This window comes from Desmodus rotundus, chromosome 7 (assembly GCF_022682495.2).
Source record: "Desmodus rotundus isolate HL8 chromosome 7, HLdesRot8A.1, whole genome shotgun sequence".
Taxonomy (NCBI): Eukaryota; Metazoa; Chordata; class Mammalia; order Chiroptera; family Phyllostomidae; genus Desmodus; species Desmodus rotundus.
This window is the reverse complement of record NC_071393.1, coordinates 84,135,509-84,154,367: the sequence shown is the minus strand read 5'-3', so window position 1 is coordinate 84,154,367 and position 18,859 is coordinate 84,135,509. Positions and strand designations below refer to the sequence as shown.

The 18,859-nt window shown below is 37.2% G+C and overlaps 1 protein-coding gene across 8 annotated transcripts in view; it reads left to right on the top strand.

Moving 5' to 3' along the window:
- The window catches only part of ATOSA (atos homolog A), a 92,030-nt gene that overhangs the window by 54,638 nt on the left and 18,533 nt on the right, over nucleotides 1–18,859 (top strand). For all 8 annotated transcript variants that reach the window (XR_008427425.1, XM_045202177.3, XM_024568449.3 and 5 more), the window contains 4 exons: nucleotides 12,271–12,455; nucleotides 13,389–13,591; nucleotides 13,885–14,010; nucleotides 14,755–16,603. Coding sequence is in view for 7 of the 8 variants with exons in the window: in XM_045202177.3 (XP_045058112.2) it covers nucleotides 12,271–12,455; nucleotides 13,389–13,591; nucleotides 13,885–14,010; nucleotides 14,755–16,603 (2,363 nt within the window). In the remaining variant the exon portion in view is untranslated. The remainder of the gene's footprint in view (nucleotides 1–12,270; nucleotides 12,456–13,388; nucleotides 13,592–13,884; nucleotides 14,011–14,754; nucleotides 16,604–18,859) is intronic.

Below are 18,859 nucleotides of genomic sequence, written 5' to 3'. Positions count from 1 at the left end.
CAGAGAGCGGGGCAGGCAGAGTGGCGGGTAGCACCCGGCGGCCCCACATTTGCACATAGATAAACCGGACAAACGGCGGGGAGCAAAGCAGACCTCGCAACCCAGGGCTCCAGCACGGGGGGCGGGGGGGGGGGGAGGTGAATAAAGCCTCAAACCTCTGATTGAAAACACCCGTGGGGGTTGGAGTGGCAGCAGGAGAGACTCCCAGCCTCACAGGAGAGGTCGTTGGAGAGACCCACAGGGGCCTAGGGCGTGCACAAGCCCACCCACTCGGGAACCAGCACCAGAGGGGCCCAGTTTGATTGTGGGTAGTGGAGGGAGTGACTGGGATCCTATGGAGAGTGGAGTGGGCGCCATTGCTCCCTTTCAGCCCCTCCCCCACGTACAGTGTCACAGCGCAGCAACCAGTGCTACCTCACCCTGGGAACACCTAAGGCTCTGACCCTTTAAGTAACAGACGCGCCAAGACCAAAAAAAAAAAAAAAAAAAAAAAAAAAAAGCCCAAATGACAGAACACTTCAAAGCTCCAGAAAAAATACAACTAAGCAACAACGAGATAGCCAACCTATCAGATGCACAGTTCAAAACATTGGTAATCAGAAAGCTCACAGAATTGGTTGAATTTGGTCGCAAATTAGATGAAAAAATGAAGGCTATGCTAAGAGAAACAAAGGAAAATGTACAGGGAACCAATAGTGATGGGAAGGAAACTGGGACTCAAATCAACGGTGTGGACCAGAAGGAAGAAAGAAACATCCAACTAGAAAAGAATGAAGAAACAAGAATTCAAAAAAATGAGAAGCTTAGAAACTTCCAGGACATCTTTAAATGTTCTAACATCCGAATTTTAGGGGTGCCAGAAGGAGAAGAGGAAGAACAAAAAATTGAAAACTTATTTGAACAAATACTGAAGGAGAACTTCCCTCATCTGGCAAAGGAAATAGACTTCCGGGAAGTCCAGGAAGCTCAGAGAGTCCCAAAGAAGCTGGACCCAAGGAGGAACACACCAAGGCACATCATCATTACAGTACCCAAGATTAAACGCAAGGACCTACATCCAAGATTACTGTATCCAGCAAAGCTATCATTTAGAATGGAAGGGCAGATAAAGTGCTTCTCAGATAGGTCAAGTTAAAGAAGTTCATCATCACCAAGCCCTTATTATATGAAATGTTAAAGGGACTTACCTAAGAAAAAGAAGATCAAAAATAGGAACAGTAAAAATGACAGCAAACTCACAGTTATTAACGACCACACCTAAAACAAAAACAAGAGCAAACTAGGCAAACAACTAGAACAGGAACAGAACCATAGAGATGGAGATCACATGGAGGGTTGTCAATAGGGGAGTGGGAGGGGGAGAAGGGGGAAAAGGTACAGAGAATAAGTAGCATAGATGATAGGTGGAAAATAGACGGGGAGGGTAAGAATAGTGTAGGAAATGTAGAAGCCAAAGAACTTATAAGTATGACCCATGGACATGAACTATAGGGGGGGAATGTGGGAGGGAGGGGGGTGGGCAGGATGGAGTGGAGTGGGGGGGGGGGGAATGGGACAACTGTAATAGCATAATCAATAAATATATTTTTAAAAAAAGATTCACACAAATCTAGTTTGGCCCAGAGTGCTGGCCTGTGAACCAAAAGGTCTCTGGTTCAATTCCCAGTCAGGGTACAGCCTGAGTTGCGGGCTAGGTCCCCAGTAGGGGGCACACGAGAGGCAACCACAGGTTGGTGTTTCTCTCCCTCTCTTTCTCCCTCCCTTTCTCTGAAAATAAATAAATAAAATCTTTAAAAAATGTTTCAGTGTGAATAAATTAAATTGTTTTTTAAAAAATATAGTAAAATGGAAGTTAAAAGGACTTCTTGTATATTGCCTGATATCCTAATCACTTTCAACCTGCCATTTGTGTAGGGCTAATAATCTGAGCTTACCTGCCCTATAGTATCTACACTCTTCAGAGTTGATCATACTTACACATAGATCTCAAGTAAATCTATAAGTGCTAAAGTCTTTTCATTAGCTGTATAACTACAGGTAACCACCCATTCATTTTGTTTTATTCACTGAACTCTCATATATGACAGGCACTGTCCTAGGCACTGGTAAATGGAACGATGACTATGTTAGACCTGGCTCCTGTACACCTAGAGTTTATATAGTCCAATTAAAGACAGACAGTATAAATTACAGTTGTGTGATAATTGGAGTGGGAACACATGAAGTTTATGAGAGGGTTTCTCTTTGCCTCTAACTTTCCATCAGACTTGAAATTTAACCAAAATCAGGAACTAAACAGAGTTGGAAGATTTTCAACTTCTCCATTGGAAAATATACAGCTTGCAACAATGAACTCTAACTCCTTTTAACAACTCTTCCTCCTGCTTCTTTTCCCTCTTCGATATTTTTAAATTTATCCTCAACTCTTCTTTTTTTTCCTTTTTTTTTTAAGGCATAAAAATTTATTTTTCTCACAGTAGTAGAACCTAGAAAGCCAAGATTTCTAATAGAGTTTTGTTTTTTTTTTTAATTTTTATTGTTATTCAATTACAGTTGTCTGCATTTTCTCCCCATCCCTCCACCCCACTATCCTCAACTCTTCTTTTGCAACTTTCAAAGTGTCAGGTTAATTTGGGTGCCTATGGCATATGGGAATCTATACCAGATATAATAGATATTGAGGAAACACACCTGAGGAAGGTAAGCACCTGTGTCTCAGTGGCAAAAAATATAAGGTCCAGAGTGGTTGCATGGACAGAGGGACAAAGAGCATTCTGGCAGGAATGCAAAGTAGTAGCCATGTAAACCGGAAGTCCAGTGTGAATGCACAGGTATTATGAATTAGACAACAAGATTTTTTACACTACAACCAGAATTGATGTTCAGAAGCTGGTTAACTGATACAGAATGAGCAACAAGAATGACCTGGATACTAAGTCAACAACTACCTAAGTCTGACTTTCCATCCATTATTTTTCCCTGAGTCAGAATTGGAATTCCACTAGCAGGGCAGGAGAATGTAGGTAGGCATACTGGATGAGATTTGGAAATAAGTCCTCAAATTTCCAACATTTTACATGTACAGGAGATCTTGCTTTAAGGCATCATGTCATCATCATGTTTCTGTTTTTGTACAGTCACTTTACCTCTCTGAAGTCTAATTTCCTCTCTATATATTAATAAAAAGACGTGCTCTTGCAGGTTCCTTTGAGTTCTTTAATTTCTGAATCTTATGCAAATGCCATGTCTCAGACATTTAAAAAAAATCTTACTCCTGTCCTTTTGCTGACAAAAGCTGCTTAATTTTCTTTGATGATAAAGAGACCAAGCTTGGTTTTAATTAATTCTAAGTGTTTTAATGCACAAAACAGAACATTGAAATGCTGTATTTATAAGCAGATGTAATTGTACAGTTTTTCCAAGCATTCTGAGGATAATGTTTCTGAGTGGGATATCCTCTGTTTCTGGGACCACATGATCTAGGCCTTTTCTATACTATCTAAACTGAGAGAGCTTTAAACTGGAAAGACATAAAGAAATAAAAGAATAGCTGTTTAAATTTTTTTAGCACCAGGAAGCCTTGAAGATATATCTGAAGAACTTTCTAGAATCTATGCCCTGAGTTGGTAGGGCAAAATAAAAAATAAGTATGAGCTTCTGTAACTGAGAATTAAGAACTATTCCTTAGAGATGCTTTCCCAATTACTGATAATATGTGTGACCTTGGGGAAATGATTTTACAAGTTTAGTTTTCTCAACTGTAAAATGAGAGAGACACAACATCATTGTATTTATTTTAAATTTAGCAAAAACTTTTATGGTGCTCACTAGGTGCCCGGCAATATTCTAAAAATTTTACAAATAATAACTCAATCCTTGTAACTAACCTCTGAAGGTTGATACTGTCATTTAATAGATTAAAAACCTGAGGCAGAGAAAGGTTGTGTAACTTGTACAAAGCCAAACAACTAAGCAAGTAGTGGAATTGGCTGCATGAGTTCAGAGTTCATGCTCTTAACTGTTACTATGTGCTACACCATGGTGATCACCTTTATTTAAATTGAATTTTGGATTATATGACAATTAAAATTTAGAGCCAGTTTTCAAGAGCTAGATTATTATAAAAACATCTATATGATTTAGTTTTTCAGGTAGCACCTTGGAATATTGCAATGATTTAAATCATGCCTTTAACTTTGGTGGTTACTGTATAATGTAAATTCACAGCAGAAATATTTGGTTGACTCCAAACAAACCACTTGCATGTCCAGAAAGTTGCTTTTAAAAATCAGTCTGAGCTTTGGCTGGGTAGTTCAGTTGGTTAGAGTATCATCCCAATACACCAAGGTTGCAGGTTCGATCCCTGGTCAGGACACATACAAGAAGCAACCAATGAATGCATAGATAAGTGGAACAACAAATCTATGTTTCTATCTCTGTCTCCCCCCCCAACCCTCTCTAAAAAAAGAAAGAAAGAAAAACAGTCCGTAATAAGTCTGTGTACTGGTCACTTGCCTTTTTTATAAGCATGCTGAGGAGTATAAAAAAATTCACTTTGTTTTGTTGTTTCTTAACAATAACATTTTGTATTTGAAGAATATATTCTGTATGTGAAAATATTTACATGTGACTAGTATTTATAAAATAATAGTGCGCATATAAATCGCTCTTTTGTTTACAGCAATAGGCACTATTTTTTACACTTGTCACTAAAGTCAGCTTTGGCTTTTGTTCTCTGCTTAAAGACGTCTCATGGTATATAAATGAAGTTGCACTAGAAGTGGAAAAACCTGGATTCTAATTTGCAGTACACAGCTTTGAACAAGAAAACTGATGTCTTTCTGTCTTGTTTTCTTCATCTAGGATTAATGTAGATTAGGCTACATGATTTCTAGTATTGTTTTCTCATTCAAAACAGAAACACACTACATACACCTTTGAGACGGGAACATTTTAGAAACCAAAAATATTTCAGTGTATGTAGAATTTAACCCATATGCATCCGTGAAACGTTAAGAATACTGTCATAAAGAAATGGATGGGAGCTGGTAAGCATGGCGAGTTTTATCTGAAGTGTGATAGTTAATTTACACTGATCTGTCCTTTCCTTTTTCATGTTCACATTTGTGATCAGTGCCCCAAGTTTGGGAGAAGGGTGGCTGAAGTTAGCAGTACACTCTGTCCATGGAACAGAGTGAAACTTACCCACTGGAGGTGAAATTCATGACCTTAAGATTGTGTGCCAGCACCAAGAAGTAACCATTCATAGCCTAGATGGCTTATATAAGTTTTGGGGAAGAGTACAAAGTAAGTGAAAGATCAGTGTGGTAATGAGTTAGGGAAAAATTCTTTTGTGGAAAAAAATAGGAAGTTCAGAAAGCTCTTCAGAAAGCGCAGGATTGGTGTAAAGAAGAGGAGGAAGCCATGTTTAATAGCTAAAAAGAAAAAGCAGTGGTACTAAGTGGGAAACAAGTAGACCATGGTATAGAGAACAGTTTAACTGAAACAGAGAGACCATATAAGGAAGCAGTAAAAGATGAGATCAGGAAGTAAAGGGAGAGACAGTTGATATTTGGAAGGTTGAGTCTTAAGCACATCACCTCTGTGTAATTCCAAGAGGCAGTGTTCACATCAGAATCTGGCAATAATGCTCTGTGTAGTAGTATCCATGGCCCTAATGTTAGGCTTAAGAGTTTATTACATTGGATTTAATAGCTAGGAGACTGTCAATCAAGTGTGAAGCAATAAGTGCATAACTTAGGTAATTATCTTGAGGTTAAAAAGGAAGTGGTTAAAGATTTTATTTATTTATTTTTAGAGAGACTGGAAGGGAGGGAGAAAGAGAGGGAGATAAATAGTGTTGATCAGTTGCCCCTTGCACGCCCCCAACTGGGGACCTGGTCTGCAACTCAGGCATGTGCCCTGACCTTTTTATTTGCAGGCTGCTATTCAATCCACTAAGCCACACCAACCAGGACTAAAAAGAAATTGTTTAATTCCAAGACAAATCTAAAATGACACATTAGCAAGATTTAGTGACTGCATTCAGGGTCATAAAGAGGGAGAATCTCTTGCCCCTATCCCATAGACTTAGAAGGGAACTTGTTTTCTTCTCTTTTGGAGGTTGGAGACAATTTTGTATGAGTGGTGATATTGCATATTTAACACTTACCTTGCTTTTATAGAAAGAGCTATTGTGATCCATGAATGGCCATTATATTAAGAGAGGACTCTGAAAAGTAGGCTTTTGTTTTTATCATCTATACCCTTCAGAATAATTGGCAATTCACTATAATTGACAATAATTGACATCTGTCCAATCTTCCATATCACGACCTAATGAGATCGCTATTGTCAAGGTCACCAATGACTTCCTTATTGTCAAATTGAGTGGCTACTGTACGTTTTACTAAACATCACCAGTGTTTCATACTATTAACCACGCCCTCCTTAAAACATTTTTTTTCTTGTGTATTTCAAGATACCATGCTTAACAGCTCCTTTTAGTGGTTCATCATCTATGAGATTGCTTCTTGTTGGAGTGCCCCAAGGCTTTGTCATGAGTTCCCTACATATTCCTCTCAGTAACTGTTGACTCTAAATGCTCTCCAAATGCCAAAGATTCCCAAAACTATATCCCCAACCCTGCAGAATTACAATAACCTCCTAATTAGTACTAATTAGTGTACCTACCTACTTTGATTCTTTTTCCTGTTTTATTATCAACATACAGCTGAGGAAATCATTTTGTCATTCTAGTTATTTAGAGAAATGGCTTCCCATGGCATTTAGGATAAAATCTAAACCCTTGTCCTAGCTTCAAAACCTCACATAATGTAGTCCCTGGCCACCATTCTAAACTTCATCTTCAACCGCTTTCACTCTCTCCCACAGCCATTCCAACTTCCCTCAACCTTCTTTTAGTTCCAGAGACATTACCCACTCATTCTCACCTTATATCCTCTGCTCAGAATACTCTCTCCCCTAAATTTTGAATGACTAGCTTCTTGTTCACATCTCAGCTTACATGTTACCTGCTCAGAAAAGCCTTCCTTGAACACTTGATAGAGAACATTCGCACAATCACTGTCACATCACCCTTTTTACAGTTATGGCATAGCACTCAACACCACCTGATATTTTTCTTATTAATTTGTTATTGTTTTTCTCTGCAACCACTAGGATATAAGCTTCAATTTTCAGTGTCTAGGAAAGTGCCTGGCACACAGTAGGTATATAATATTTGTTGAATAAATGAAGTCTTGATATCTACACACTGATTAAGTCAACTGAGAGTCCAATTCTTTGAGCATAACCTCTTCTGCTAATTCTTAACGCTTATTCTCTGATCCATCCATGTATGTTTCTTATTAGTGTGAGATTCTGGTTTTTACCTAATTTTTTAAAAAGTTTATTTTTAAAAAGAAAGGGAGAAAAGTGTTTCAAAACAAAAGTTTTTAACACTAGAACCAGCATACTATTCTCCATGTGTGTCTTCACAAATTCCTTTTTTTTTTTTTTTACAATTTGACAGATCTACTTTTATTTATTTACATTTCAATAAGTAAATCCTTGAGGGTACAGCATTACACAGATTCTGTGTCCAGTGGCCTTAGCAGGAAGGTTGTTTTGGAGTTTACCACGAACCATGCCACTGTTTCCAGGAGCACAAGTTACCTTCCCCCAGGTGACTCTGGCTTTGTTCAGTTTGCCACCAGGAGTGTTGTTCTTTGCCTTGTACACATAAGCACATCTCTTGCCTAGACAGAATTCAGTTTCATTTTGAGCATAAACACCTTCATTTTTAAGAAGAGCCATGTGCTCCCTCTGTTTCCAGAGAACCTTTATAGCCAGCAAAAATGACCTTGGAGCACAGCCTTCCAGACATATTTGTTGTTGTAGAAGCTCTGTTCCCAACAGGCCTCCACAGGCTGAAAGAAGATAGAGGAAGGCCACAAATTCCTATGTTAAGTAACCAAACTACGGCTTACCTAGTAGGGGCTCTGCAAAACAATAATTCTAATTAATTAAAATATATTACACTAGGTAATACTTTTATTTACATATTATTTTTCAGATAATAGGCCTTATCATTTATCTAATCCTAGTCAGAGAATAGTAATTTATTTAAAATTTAGTTTACGTGTTTGTGTTTGCTTTATAAGACTGATATTCTGTTGTATGCATATCTTTCTGTGTATGCCCATGTGATTCCACAAAAATGCATGATGATAACATTCTTGTGAAACATTATGTTTTCACTTACATTATAGATATCTTTGTCCAAATTAGATTTATATCATTATTTGAGAGATAACTGTACCACACATATCTAGCCAGTCCCATATTATTGGACATTTAAGCTTATTCCAATTTTTAAAACTTGTATAAGCATTTAAAATCCCTTCAATGACACTTTAAAATCCCTGGCAATTGTTTATCAGCCTGTCCTTGAACACCCACCATGCAGAATTTCCTTCCCAAGTTGTTTCATCTGTGGCTCACTCTGGTGGTTCGAAGTTTTTCCAGTGGCCAAATTGTTCACCTTTTCTGTTGGACAGAAAAAAGTGGGGAACTTTAAGAATATGACTGAACTCCAGAGCCAGAAGAGCATGCCACTAAAAAACCCCCCAGCAAATTCAGTCATGGCTCCCAGTCAAACTGGTGTAAGCGCAATCCTCACAGAGGCCTTAGGGGAAGAGGGACTCTGGAACTATGTTTTGATTGATTAATTCCCAGTCTTCAATGATCTGTCTTTCATAGCCTGTGAAAATTTGTAACATTCTTTGTTTTCTTCAATGTTGTGTTTTACATCAAATAATTTTTCTGTTGTAAAATGTGTAACTAGTAGCTAAGCTTAGCAACATTTGTCTAGATTTGAAACATTTTTTGTTTTATTAAAAGTAATGTGTTCTTAGGGACCCTAAAACCATAACTTGTTTCTGGAGTAAGTTATGTATCAAAATATCAAGTTATATCTATTGAATTTGCATGACATATTTCCCAGTTACGAATCATATTCTTTACTACAGTAAACTCTGCTCTCCAGTGTTTTAGAGTTGACAGTATTTTAACTGTGTAACTTTTGACAAAATTTTAACTGTGTAACTTCTCTAATGACTACAGTGCTTTAGTACTTTCATTTATTAAAATTCAGATACCCACAAATTTCTCCTGACAAATTCCTAAAGGTTCTCATCACATAGTCACAGGCACTTGAGTATTTTATGTGTTTCATAATATCATTGTATAATCCGTGCTGTTCCTTGCCATGCTTATGTAATTTGCATGGATAACTAATAGATAACTACTGTCATCTCTAATCTTTATTTCATATTTTTATTTAAGTATTCACTACTCTAAGTTCAATACGTCGTTCAGAGGGTCTCAGATCATGATTTTAGAGTTCTTTTAGTTTACTACCTGAGTACTGCCCAAAGCAACCAAATTTTAGTCAGATGTTATATTATTTGAAAGTGCTTTTTCTTTTCCTATTCTTTTTCTCTTATTGATTCTAGAAAGAGGGGAAGGGAGGAAGGAAAGGAAGGGAGGGGGAGAAACATGTATCTGTTGCCTCTTGCATGCAACCAAGGCAAAACCTGCAACCCAGCCATGTGCCCTGACCAGGAATTGAACCTGTGACCTTTCAGTTTGCAGAGTGACACCCAACCAACTGAGTCACACCAGCCAGGGCAAAAGTGCTTTTTTCATAACAGTTCAGTTTTTATCAGTTTAAACTTGATTCCTAGGGTATAAGTAAGCCATTCCTGCTAGACTTTTGGAGATGAATTACAGTTTTGTAGGCATAAGGGTAACATATGATGGGGTCCTGGTATCTCAAAAGACAACAAAAACACTCTCATACTCCTTTTTTTGTCTGCTCTTCCCTCCTTCCTAATCTGACCTGGTTGTTTTTTCTTAGAAGTAGAAATACCATGGGGTGGTGGTGTTTTTTTTTTTTTTAAGTAGCACATAAATGAGACATTACTTAGGCTGTGGGCCATCCATAGCACTCACGCAGAGTAGCTGACAGCTTGGCGTCACTCAGCATTCCATAGATCAGGAGCCACTGATCTGCCATTGTTTTTAGCTGTCTAGGATTATCCCACAGCTGAGGGGAAGAACAGGATGAGCCCAGAGAAATATCCCAGGAGCTTAAATCATGCCACATAGCCCATGGCAAGCCTGAGCCAGCCTTGAAAACCTGCAGAACCACCAGAGAAAGAGACTGAGTGGAATCCTGTTTTACATCTTTTGCTCCACTCTGAAGGGCATCATGATTAATTCAGTGAGTCCCAGGAGAACGCAGGAAACCCTTGATTTATGGCCTCATTGGTTCCTGGAGGAGAGTTGAAAGTTGAGACCTCTTTTTATTCCCTCATTGGCACATTATTATAGGCTATTTCTGGAAACTAATTCTATACCACAAATATTCCAAAATATATTATTAAAATATATGTTAATATGTGTTATTTTCATTTATATTTTACAAACATAATATTAAAGTATGTAAAAGCAAAATTTATAGCCACAATGAAAGAAGACATGTACAGGGTGGTTAAGAACCCAGATTAAATACAAGCCAGACTATATAGGTTAAAATTCCAACTTTGCTACTTCTTAGCTTAGTGATCTTGCACAGGTTACTTAACCTCTCTGTGCTTCAGTTTTCTGTAAAATGGTGGTAATAGCTCTCACCTTCTAGAGCTATTCCAAAGATGAAATAAAGTTACTGTATAGAAAGTACTTAAAACTGGCAATGCCCTTAACAATGTTACTGTTAGCTTTTATTTTATGTGTTACAAATGGTCAATGTAGGGAAACTTTTCCAAAAAGTTGGCTTTCAAGTCTCCTTCTTTTCCTGATAGACCTTGAATAAGCATTCTTCATGATACCTTTCAAGGTTATTCACAGTCCAGCTCCAGTCCTGCCTTTTCCGCATTTTCTCTATACAAATTTTCCACTCAGGTTGCACTTTCTCATGGTTCTGCTCAGCAACTACCTCTTTTGCAAAATTTTACCACGTTATCTAAATTTCTTTGGAATGTATTAAATATTGTAGTGTTCTACTTGTTTTAAATATCATCTCTGAATCATAAAGCCTCTGAGATGAGGAGCTATGTAAAGTATAACTTTTTGTGCCCCTATGACCTAATACAGTGTGGTAAGTACTTGAAGTATGTGTTGCTTCACCCTGGCTGGGTGGCTTGGTTGGAGCATCATCCTGTACACCAAAGGGTTGTGAATGCAATTCCTGGTCAGGGTACATACCTCGGTTCCAGGTTCGATCCCCAGTCAGGGCATGTACAGCAGACAACTGATAGATGTTTCTTTCACATCGATGTCTCCCTTTCTCTCCCTCTTTTGCTCACACTCTCTCTCTCTTCGCTTCTAAAATCAATAAACATACCCTTGGGTGAGGATTTTTTTTCACTGTGTTGCTTAATTGGATTGCACAACAAATTGAATTTTGTGTGTATATGTGTATGGACACTCAACCTTTGAGGCAGGTTAAAGTTTTTTTTTTAAATAAACTGTTTTTAAAAATTAGAGCACTTGTGAGAAATTTAAAAATTACTACAAATAAGTGAAAATATCTACAGGTTAGATTTTTTTTTAACTGCATAGTAATAAAAAAATCACAATTCATATATTGCAATTTATCCTGCATCTCCTGCTGGATAATTATAGCATTACTCCCTCTAAAACTGTTACTACTGTATAGGAAAGGCTATGAATGGCCACATCATAGAGTTGGGGCTGCAAGAACAAGGAACTAGTTACAGAAGGGAGAAACATACAATTGGATCTGCATCTTTTTCTGGTGTTTATTATAATAATAGAAATAAAACATCTGAACTAAAAATATGACATAAAACACTTTGACCTCTGGCTGTTGGTGAACTTTTGTGTGTAAAAATTGTTGTACTTGACCTCCAAACACATAATTATTTATAAAATTAAAAATATATTTTTTACATCTTCAGTATTTTAACTGAAGTTTACATAAAACCAATTTATGCCATAATTTTTTACCAGCTTTGTCTTAAATGGGATGTTGTATTATTCATCATCACCTGACTCTGTGTACCTTTTGAATCAAGAGTTTACCGTATTTTAATTGCCTCATTTTTATTCCCTTTTCACTCTTTGTTAGTGAATATACTTCAATATGGAATGTGACAGTTATTTTAGACATAAAAGATGAGTTCTTACCAAGAGTACATTGAAGTGAAGGCTATTCTTTCTTTTTGTGTTTTTTAATACCAGATACTCTAGATGAATATTTTGAATACGATGCAGAGGAGTTCTTGATCTCTTTGGCCTTGTTAATAACAGAAGGACGAACACCTGAATGTTCTGTAAAAGGTCGTTCAGAAAGTTTCCATTGCCCTCCAGCACAGTCCTGTTACCCAGTAACTACCAAACATGAATGTAGTGACAAGCTGGCCCAGGTAAGTATTGTGCATTGAATGCTTTTTCTTTATCTTTTATATAAATTATATAAATTCTGTCATCACCTTTGTTGTGCTACGATTATAATGCCCACATTTAAATATAAAAAAATCCGTCTCGACCATAAAAGAAAAATCCTAATGCTGGACCATAGCCAATAACCTTGGCTCTTAAACAAGGCTCTTGAAGGCACAGTAGGTAGTTTTGCTGATCACTAGGCAGGTAGGCAGCCAGTTTGGTACCTGCCTTCTCACACTCCAGATTTAAGATTATGTTTGCTGCTCTGATTCAGCTTTCTTTGTTTTTAGAATCTCAGCCCTGGCTCATTGACTTTATGTTCTTGTTTAACAAATTGATGTTAATAATTACTTTCCCCCCCATTAACCAATTTCCCTCTATATTCCTTTTAAGGATACATTTTTTGGCTATCATCTTAATGTCTTTGTATAAAATACTGTTAAAAATATTTTAGTAAGTACTGTATAATTTGCTGTAAGGATACTTCTCCCAGTTAGTTTCTTAAATATAGTACAGAATTTTAAACTTTTAAAATCTTATATATAGCGAGCATTTAATGAAAATGGGTTTTTAATATTTTGGTCTTCACTTAGAATGAATCTCCTCTGTAATGATAATGTGATTAACAAACTAGGCCAGGCTGGGCCACCTTGCGATAGAGCAAAGATACCCGCCCAAGAAAGTTTGCACCATAAGTGTTGTTCAGTACTGATCCTCGCACTTACAAGCCTGCTACTATGAACTCATTGTTTAATGAGGAAACCTGCCCATAAATGGAGAAGTCTAATAAGCAAGTTCTACCACTGATGACTCATTTCTCATACAGATGTGCACTTTACCATTATAATTTTCAACTTAAAATATAAAATTGTGGGGGTTATTGAGACATTTTGCTTATATTCATTTTCTCTAAGTGTCGCCAAGCCAGACGAACCAGGTCTGAGGTCGCGCTGTTGTGGAAGAATAACCTTCCAATCATGGTAGAAGTGATGCTCCTGCCAGACTGCTGCTACGGCGATGATGGGCCCACCACAGACGGGATTGATCTCAACGATCCTGCAATTAAGCAAGATGCATTGTTATTAGAAAGATGGGTGTTGGAGCCAGTTCCTCGACAGTAAGTTGTAAAACTGAGTTTGAAGTTGTTCTTGGTAAATCAGGTTTTCCACAACTTTTTATAAGTTACTTTAAAATATATCCTATTTTAGAATCCCTCTATTTATGTAGTAAAATCTAGATATTTAGTACTAATATGACTTTAAGTGACACTGGTAGATTCACTCCTACACTCTTGAAAGTAGGCATCCTGAGTGATACGTTCATTCTAGCTTCTATCTTTCTAAAATTCAGACATTTTGTACTTCTGGTATTTACATGATTCTTTCTTTCTTTCTTTTTTTGTTTACTTAGGAATGGTGATCGATTTATTGAAGAGAAGACTCTTCTATTGGCTGTCCGCTCATTTGTGTTTTTTTCTCAGTTAAGTGCTTGGCTGAGTGTTTCTCACGGTGCTATTCCACGGAACATTCTTTACAGGTATGTGTAGGCACAAAAACGACCGTGTATTCAGCTACATAGGTTAGCTACTGAATGATATTTTACCTTTTAAGTATTATATTTCCTTCATTTCTAAATATAAGAAGATAAAATTTACTGACATTTTTCTCAAAACAAGTTAGAAAAATGTAGATGTAAGTAAATATGGATTTAGTTTCTTGGATTAAATTTGGTGTGGAATAGTTTTCAGAGAACTTATATGTTTACTTTATAGAACCAACAATGGACTTAGTGCTGCCATTATAAATAAAGTAGAAAAACTTTTTTGGCTGCTGAATTTCCATAATGGTAGACTTAATTTTTAGTATTTTTATAACTATAAACATACAAACTGCTGAACAACTATCTAATTGTCTCTTTAGGCAGGTGGCCATGAGATAGAGTTATTGCTTAATCACCTCCCACAGTAGAATTTGCTGAATCCATTTATTTAGTGGTAAATACAAAGTCCTTTTTTTCTGTTTTGACAAATACTTTGAAATTATAATATTCTTGAGCTTTAGTGCTTGGTCTAGTGTTCTTAAACAGATCATCGTCTGCTATACTTCTTATGTTGGTTTTACCAGAATAACTTGCATGACAACATAGCTAAAAGTAAAACCTCAATAGTAATTAATGCAAGCAAAGATGAGTATATGACTATTAAAAAAAACTTTAAATAATATACAATAATGACACATATGTTATGACCCATTGATTCTATATTTTTCTCTATAATTCCAGAATCAGTGCTGCTGATGTAGACCTACAGTGGAATTTTTCACAGACGCCAATTGAACATGTGTTTCCTGTTCCCAATGTTTCTCACAATGTGGCCTTGAAAGTCAGCGTCCAGTCCTTGCCCAGACAATCTAATTACCCAGTTTTGACATGTAGTATTCACAGTAATATTGGCCTTTACGAGAAAAGCGTTCAAGAGCATGAACTTAAGGCTCATCAGCACTGTAATTCTAATGAAGCAGAGCAGTGTAGTACAAACAGTTTACAGCGTCTGTGTAGCAAACAAATTTGGACCATGGCACCTGAAAGTGTACTGCATGCAAAAAGTGGCACACCTCCAGAATATACCGCAGCTGTCAAAAATGGCAAACGACATCCAGGCACTGGCAGACAATCTGACTATGGAACTTGTCAAGCCAATATTCTGGGCTTCAGTGGTATAGGAGATAAAAAGTCACGTGAAACATCGGTGAGAACTTTAAAATCATTTTCAATGATTGATTCCAGTGTCCGTAGTCATCAGAGTTCCTGGCAGTCAGTTGGTGAGACTAATCCTTTAATAGACTCTTTAATTCAGGATCGACAAGACGTTATTGCAAGAATTGCTCAGCATTTGATTCATTGTGATCCAAGCAGTTCACATGTTTCTGGACATGCATTTAATACTCAAGACTCTAGTTCACTAAATTCAAAACTTTTCCGGGTTTCACAAGAAAATGAAAATGTGAGAAAATTCAAAGAAACTTTCTCTATTTCATTGGATAGTCCAGAGCTTACATCCTCAGAAGATACCAATGAGGGGAAAATCCAACTAAAACCAGAAATTCCCCGAAATGAAACTTGTACTTCCAATGGGTTTTATTCTCATCGGTCTGTTGGGGAGACTAACCCTTTAATAGGCTCACTACTCCAGGAGCGGCAAGATGTTATTGCAAGGATTGCTCAGCACTTGGAGCATATTGATCCAACGGCATCGCGCATGCCCTCGCAATCATTCAACATGCGTGACTCTACTCTGGTTCCTTCTAAAGTGTTTAGGAGTTCATATGAAGACAAAAATTTGTTGAAGACAAACAAGGGTGACACCTCTGTTTCCATTTCTAATACAAAATTTTCCTTTTTAGAAGACTGCAATGAAGGGGAAAACTTAATACCTACTAAATCTTTTAGTCCTTTTAAATGCGATAGTAAAGTCAAGTCCTCTTTGAAACCTCAAATAAGAAGAAATCTACATCAGGACAATCCTAGTGAAGTCATCCAAAGTACATTTCAAGGCATACAGAACAGAGCCAGTAGTTTATTGGCTCCCTCAAATATGTCTCATTGCAAAGAAAATAACTCAGATTTGACAATCAGATTGAAAAATACTCTTTCTGAGTGTCAATTTAAGGAGCAAGAAATTAGCAATGGAAATGATAAACGGTGTTCAAATGGCAACAGTATTGACAAACAGATTTGCACAGATAAGTTTAAAGAAAAAACACAAAAAAATGAAAATTGTAATCCAGAGTCTTTTAACAATCACCAATCTGATAATTGCAAAACTAATGGCTCAAAAATAAAAATTACTACATTGGAAATGTCTGGATATTTGAACAAACATGAAAACAAGTGTTCAAATAAAGACTCAAAAAGGCCTACAAGATGTGAGCAAAATGTGCAACTTAGTAGTATAGAAAATTATCTCAATAAAGATAACGAAGCTTTCAAATGTAAAAAGCCAGACCAATTAAAAAATGAACAAGATAAGAAAGAAGATCCAATTGATGAAAAATTTCAAAACTGTTGTCAGAGAGAGAATATAAAAGACTGTTTGTCTACATGTGAACGACTGAAAAATACAGAGGTGTTGGTAGGTAACATATTTCAAATATAATTCTTAAACATCTGTTATGGTTTGAATTTTGTTTACAGGAGGTCTAGTTATTAAGGCCCCAGATGCTCGTTATTTATAGAACATATAGTCAGAAATAATAAAACTGCCATGGAACTACTATTAATATCCTTGCAAATAACCACTCACTTAAGAGCCAATGCTAGGTAAATTCTTCCTGTTGCCATTTGTTTGTTTATTTCAATTTTATGAACAATTGCTGGAGAGTAAATCAGTCAGAAATAAAATGTATTTTAACTTAATGTATTATTTATTAGTTGTTCTGGCAGTGTACCATTGTGTTACGCCACAGCTCAGCTAAGGATTTTAGGAAAATCTATAGTGAAATCACTAGGTTGTTGGTCAAAATACCTGGGTTCCAGTCTTGACTTCACAGTTTGGTCACTGAGTGACCCTAAATAAGTCACATAACTTCTAAAAACCTGAGACTCCTTAATTTAATTTTTAAAGTTATATTTTATTAAATATGCTATTATAGCTGTCCCAATTTACCCCTTTGCCCCACTCCAGACAGCACCCCCTACTCCCTTAGGCAATGCCCACACCATCGTTCATGTCTATGGGTCATATATATATGTTCTTTGGCTACTCCATTTCCTATTCTCTTCTTTACATCCCCATGGCTATTCTGTAACTACCTATTTGTACTTCTTAGTCCCCTCACCTCTTCACACATTCTCCCACACCCCTCTTCCATATGGCAACCATCAAAACCCTCCATATCTGTAATTCTGTCTCTGTTCTTCTTGTTTGCTTAGTTTGTTTTTTAGATTCGATTGTTGATAGATATGCAGTTTTTGCCATTTTATTGTTCATAGTTTTGATCTTTTTCTTTAATGTCTCCTTAACATTTCATATAATAATGGTTTGATGAATATGAACTCCTTTAGCTTTTTCTCATCTTGGAAGCTCTTTATCTGCCCTTCGATTCTAAATTATATCTGCTGGGTACAGTACTCTTGACTGTAGGTCCCTGCTTTTCATGACTTTGAGTATTTCTTGCCAATCCCTTCTAGCCTGCAAAGTTTCTTTTGAGAAATCAGCTGACAGTCTTACGGGAGTTCTCCTATAGGTAACTATAACTTCTTTTCTCTTGCTGCTTTTAAGATTCTCTCTTTATCTTTAACCTTTGGCATTTTAATAATGACGTGTCTTGGAGGAGGCCTGTTTGCATCCATCTTGTTTGGGACTCTCTGTGCTTCCTGGACTAGCATGTCTATTTCCTTCACCAATTAGAGAAGTTTTCTTTCATTAGTTTTTCAAATAGATTTCCAATTTCTTGCTGTTTCTCTTCTTCTGGCAGCCCCATGATGTGAGTATTGTACCTCTTGAAGTTGTCCCAGAGGCTGCTTATCCTGTCTTCATTTTTTTGGATTCTTTTTTCTTCCTTTTGTTCTGATGGGTTGTTTTTTGCTTTTCTATGTTCCAAATCATTGATTTGAGTAACTGAATAAAAAATAACCAAATCATTGATTTGATCCTCATCTTCTTTCACTCTGCTGGTGTTTCCCCATAAATTATTCTTTATTTCAATTAGTGAATCTTCATTTCTGACTGGATCTTTTTTATGTTGAGTTCCTTAAACATCCTTATAACCAGTGTATTGAACTCTACATCTGATAGATTGATTATCTCTATTTTGTTTAGTTCTTTTTCTGAGGTTTTGATCTGTTCTTTCATTTAGACCATGTTTCTTTGTCTCCTCATTTTGGCATCCTCCCTGTGTTTGTTTCCATGTATTAGGTAGAGCTGCTGTGATTCCCTGTCTTGGTAGTGTGTCCTAATGTAGTAGGTGCCCTATAAGGTCCAGTGACACAGCCTCACCTTATCACCCAAGCTGGGTACTCTCAGTGTGCCCTTTGTTTGGACTGGGTACATCCTCCTCTTGTAGCTGAGCCTTGATTGCTGTTTGCAGGTCAATGGTAGGGATTTACCCAGGCCAGTCAGCTGCAAAGACTGGCTATGACCACTGGCCACCTACGTCCATCCTTTGTGGAGGATGAGCTGTGCAGGGGCAGGGTGATGTTGCTCCATCGTGGTCTATAGCTGTCCACTGGATTGCAGCCTTTCAGATTTCCCAGGTATTGCAGGCCGAGGTCATCCCCTACCTGTGTTTTGCCTGGCGCCATCCTGCCTGGGCTATAAAGTAATATGAGATGGCGGCTCCTTGGGGTGAGCTTGGAGATTCCCAGGCAAAGCTAAGTGTGAATCTAT